We start from the raw sequence: 4,758 nt of genomic DNA, 5'->3' as shown, positions 1-4,758 counted from the left end.
AATTAATAATTTAAAGACAAATGACTTTGATTCAATTTAGCTAAAGTTATGATCATGTTTTAACAAACGACTGTGTACAATGTTTTGTATATGGTAAAGGTAAAACTATACAATTTTATTTAAACATTTAACGGTTTATGAAAGATATTTGACTATATATAGTGTTAAAATAATGAACAATTCACCCATCAAAACCAATTATAAGTTTAATAACATTCATTTTTTATTAAATTTATTTTTAAAAAAAACTCTCATAAATAGCTTATAAAACTTCTACATAATCTTTTTTTATACAATAATGTCATTTATTATTTACTAAAAGTAGATATGCTTTTGCGAAATCCAGTTCAACAGTTCAATGTAAAAAAGCATTGTTCAACAATTATTGTATTACTCTTAATAATTAATTGAATAATAATATTTAATTAATTTAATCAACGATAATATAATACTTTTAATACAAAACATTTGATTCTAATTTTGACTTTTTTTTAATAAAAAAAGTTATTCAAAATATAATAAAAATACTATATTTTTTGTTATTTTTAACTATATGATTACTATATTATTTCGCATTTTTAAAATTGTTTTATTGCGTGACGTATTGGTTGACTCATTTTTAAAAAAAGTGTATACAAAAATTTAATGGGTGCCAGATTTATTTTAAGAAATAACATAAGTTTGGCATCAAATTTCATAGCAAATATGTTTAAGAAAAAAAACAAATAAAAACTAAAACCAAATATTTTAACAGCAATAATTATTCTGTTTTTTTGGCATTGGATAATTTTATGGCACCCATTTAATACTCGATCTGTAACTAACTAACTCACTAAAATATGCATTACTGAATGCGAAATATTATAACTACAATATTTCAATTATTACTAGGTTTATAATAATTAATAATAGTTAAAATTAACTATACAATATTTGCATTAAAAAAAACACTTTTAAATAAAATTATCAACATTTTCACAACATTTTTACAACGTTTTTTGGATTTTTTATTAAAATAATTGTTGCGACAAAAAGTTTAAAAATATGCCATGTATTAATTATAATTTTAATTTAATTAATATATAACTATGAATATATCAATTCTCTTAATTTAAAAAACTTTAAAGACATAATTTGTATTGATTGTAAAATGGGACTGTTTGGTGTTACAAATTATTGGATTTTTAACTTCCTTCGCACTATTTAAACATAAAAACTATACCTTTTTAATAAATGATATCTTCAACGAAGCAATCAATTCATTTGACCTTAACTCCTGAAGCTGAGACCGTTTTTTCTTCATCCTTTTCATGTGAAACGGACATGAAAAGACAGAAAGAAGATATTTCTGTCCAGTTAATTTATCGCCAAAGTGGCTCACTCACTGCAAGAACACATTATTCACCAGAAAAAACACCTTCGTTGGCATTAAAAAACCTTTCTCCGTTCATTCAAATATCACCCAGAAAAACACCAACACCAAATGCCGTGAAAAAGAGTCCAGAAGAAGCAATGAGGAGAATGTTATTCAATTTTCCTTCAAATTTACTTACCGCTTATTGTCAAATCGTTTGTCATTGCGTTAAAATTATATAGTTTATATATAGTATTTTTTCTATGATTTATTATTAAGCATTTATACTATTTTTTTCAATGTTTTGAATTTTTTAAAAATTGTTTGTTTAGGTACCTTGTAAATGATTTGTGTTTTTAATAATAAAATAATTATTTGTGATAAACAAATTGAATAATTCATTTTTGAATAATTATAATTATTTTTATTTATAATTTAATTATAAATTAATTAATAACGAAATAGTTTGTGAAACAAGACGAGAGTAATCCGTTCTATATCAAATCACTTCTTCAGTTTTATTCATCGCGAGGAAAACTGACTGATCTTTTGATTTATTTAGCACAAGAAGAAATTGAAAAAACAAATCAGCATAATATGTTATTTAGAGGAAACACCAGTTTTACTCGAATATTCACACAATATTTGAACCGGTACTGTTCGTCTTTTTTGAATAACACATCAATTCAAGTCGTTCAAATTCTTTTAAAAAAGAACACTAAAAACGAAGAAGAAAATGAACTACAAAATGCTTTAAAAAATACAAATGATGATCTTGTATTTAACAATGACTTCTTTGACACTTTAAATCTTTTCACAAGCATTTTGGAGTCACAGAAAAATACCTTCCCGTCACACTTACAAGAGATTTTGAGAAATGTTTATTATAAAGTCAAAGACAAAAGAGACGAGAAACAAGCGATAAATGCGGTCACCACTTTACTCTTTTTAAGATTCATATTAACACCATTTACTTCTACTCCAGTCATCTTAAAAGAAACACAGAAATTGATTGGAGAAATTGGAACCATAACTTTACCATTCAACAAAAACCCACTGACAAACAGACAGACAACCCACTTTAAATTGTATGTTGAGTCTTATATCAATACCATTCTCTTTGGACCAACTAATTACGCTCTCTCACATCGCGGATTTAACGCACTTGAACAGGAAAACTCTTTAATTGCTATAATCAACATTATCAGACAAGAAATGAGAACCTTTTCGATGATCTATAAAGGCGATTTCGATGATGTCTTTAGTGTAATCAAAGGAAAGACAGACGCTTTAGTGAATTGCAGCATCTCTTATTCAACCGCTGAATTCGTCAAATGGATGGACGACCGTGAAAAATTGATATACAAAGAAAATGATCTCCTCAAAAGGAACATCGAGACACTCAAAGCCAATATCTGTTACCTCAAATCAAAGATCGAGTCCGCGGAAACTGTTTCTATTTATTCATTGTGATTGTTTGTTAGAAGTTAAATCGCTGTTTTTTCAATCAATTCAATTTAGTCAGTTTGAGCCTCTCTTCTCTTCTTAAGCTCTTCAAGACACTTCTGAGCCTTTCCCTTCAACACAGAGAGCGCTTCTTCAAATATTTCTTTTGCTTGGTAAATACCAACACTTTCGACGGTGACTAGATATTAGTATATTATTAATAGTAGATAGTATTATTAAAATATAATATAATAATAATATAATAATAATATAATAATAATATAATAATATAATTTAGTAATATTTTATAGTTAAATATAAAAATATTATAATAATTAATGATATAATAATAATAATTTATAGTTATATATAGTTATATACATTTGAACTAATATATATAATATATTTACTATGAATAAAAGTTATAGAAGAACAAACAGATGAAATGACTGTCTTCTCGACCCAACTTGACGAATTCTTGTCTTTGATCTCTGATACACTCTCTGCACATCTTACAATTACGAGGGTTCTTAACGACAAGTTCGTTATCTTCGATGTCATAGACATTAAGTGGGCAACACTCTTTGATTTCTTTAGCCATTTTACCGACTGCGGTGACCTCAATTTTTGGCATCATACGATAAGCCGCAGTGCAGACAGGGGAGAATTTTGCGTGGTCTTGACCGAGACCTTTGCAGCAGTACAATTTGCATTTAATTTGTTGACCTTGAGCGAGTTCAGCAATTAAGATGTCACCGAGAACGACACGGATTGGGTCCTTTTGAAAAGTAGTTTCTTGGTCGCCTTGTGGTTCCCAAATGATATCGGACGAGTACACGTTTTTGTGGACTGCTGTTTTGTCTTTTGTGTTGTTTATGACGTCCATGTGGAAGACAAGTGTGTTTTCTTCTGTTGGTTCCAAGAACGCTCGATTTGGAGCAAATTGGAATTTGCGTGGGTCCGCATAGATGGGAATAAGACCAAGGCGGTGCGCCAACATTTCATCGGGAATACACGACGTGTTGACTTCCATCACTACCATTTCAATCGCCATAGTCGGGACTTCAGATAACATAATTCGACGAAGACTATTTGCTACTGAAACGTCGACATTTGTTAAGTCAAATACTACTTTCTCTGGAGTAGTACTAATAAATTCAATATGCGGTTCACACTCCATAGGGTTTTCTCTATTTTTTTCAAAGATGTGGGTTGTCTTTTTTTTTATTTTTATGTTTTCAAATCCAAAGAAAAAAATTTTACTTCGTTTGTTTTAACATTTCCAAAATTGTTTTGTTGTATTTAAACTATTTTTAATTATTTAATGGTATTAGTATGGTTTTTTTATTAACTAGTTCTTTTAACTAGTTCTTTTTATTATTGAAGTTATTGAATAATAATTTTATTATTTTATTATTACAAATGAATGTAATCAAAAAGTATGAGTAATTATAGTTTTTTAATTAAAAATATAGTATATTTGTATAGTACTAGAAGTATTAGATTAGTATTAGTATTAAAAAACCATGAAAAAACGACTGAATTACTGTGATAACTTGTCATATCCCTTTCCAGACTTGTTAAGGTTTGCGCCGACCAAGTAAATGAGCACAACACCCAAACTGAGTGCGACGAAAAATGCATATCCGATGATTGTGTTTTGGAGTGACGCACCCTCAATATGCTTTGTTGCGACTTTACAAGTCAACCCAGTAGTTGCTCCGATCGATGAAGCACAAGGAGGCATTGGTCGTTTCGTCACCCACCCACAGCAGTCGAACTTGGTGTCATTGTATTATTTAATAACTATAGTTTCATATTAATTAAAACAATTAACTAATAACTCTAGTTAAAAATTATTACATAATAGTAATGAGCATTAAACTATTTATAACTATAAAGTATTAGATATGGAACAAACCATGTCTTCCCAATGGGACAGTGTTTTTAAGGTGTTA

The 4,758-nt window shown here is 28.5% G+C and overlaps 3 protein-coding genes across 3 annotated transcripts; 1 reads left to right on the top strand and 2 right to left on the bottom strand.

The window, feature by feature from the left end:
• Nucleotides 1-1,233: 1,233 nt before the first annotated feature.
• Nucleotides 1,234-2,827, top strand: EIN_307700 (hypothetical protein; the record flags this gene model as incomplete). Its single annotated transcript, XM_004186042.1, has 3 exons — nucleotides 1,234-1,595; nucleotides 1,634-1,676; nucleotides 1,820-2,827. The coding sequence occupies 3 exons, from the start codon at nucleotides 1,234-1,236 to the stop codon at nucleotides 2,825-2,827; spliced, it is 1,413 nt and encodes a 470-aa protein (XP_004186090.1).
• Nucleotides 2,828-2,871: 44 nt separating this feature from the next.
• Nucleotides 2,872-3,980, bottom strand: EIN_307690 (DNA-directed RNA polymerase I and III subunit RPAC1, putative; the record flags this gene model as incomplete). Its single annotated transcript, XM_004186041.1, has 2 exons — nucleotides 2,872-2,999; nucleotides 3,239-3,980. 2 exons carry the CDS (start codon nucleotides 3,978-3,980, stop codon nucleotides 2,872-2,874), a joined length of 870 nt encoding a protein of 289 aa, XP_004186089.1.
• A 363-nt stretch (nucleotides 3,981-4,343) lies between these two features.
• Nucleotides 4,344-4,580, bottom strand: EIN_307680 (hypothetical protein; the record flags this gene model as incomplete). Its single annotated transcript, XM_004186040.1, has 1 exon — nucleotides 4,344-4,580. A coding segment is annotated over one exon (237 nt), but the record flags the coding sequence as incomplete, so codon positions are not given.
• Between the last annotated feature and the right edge of the window lie 178 nt (nucleotides 4,581-4,758).

The sequence above is a fragment of the Entamoeba invadens genome (genome assembly GCF_000330505.1).
Source record: "Entamoeba invadens IP1 unplaced genomic scaffold scaff_1105074724509, whole genome shotgun sequence".
Classification (NCBI taxonomy): Eukaryota; Evosea; order Mastigamoebida; family Endamoebidae; genus Entamoeba; species Entamoeba invadens.
Note: the sequence above shows the minus strand (reverse complement) of the source record. Positions and strands in the feature narration are given on the sequence as shown.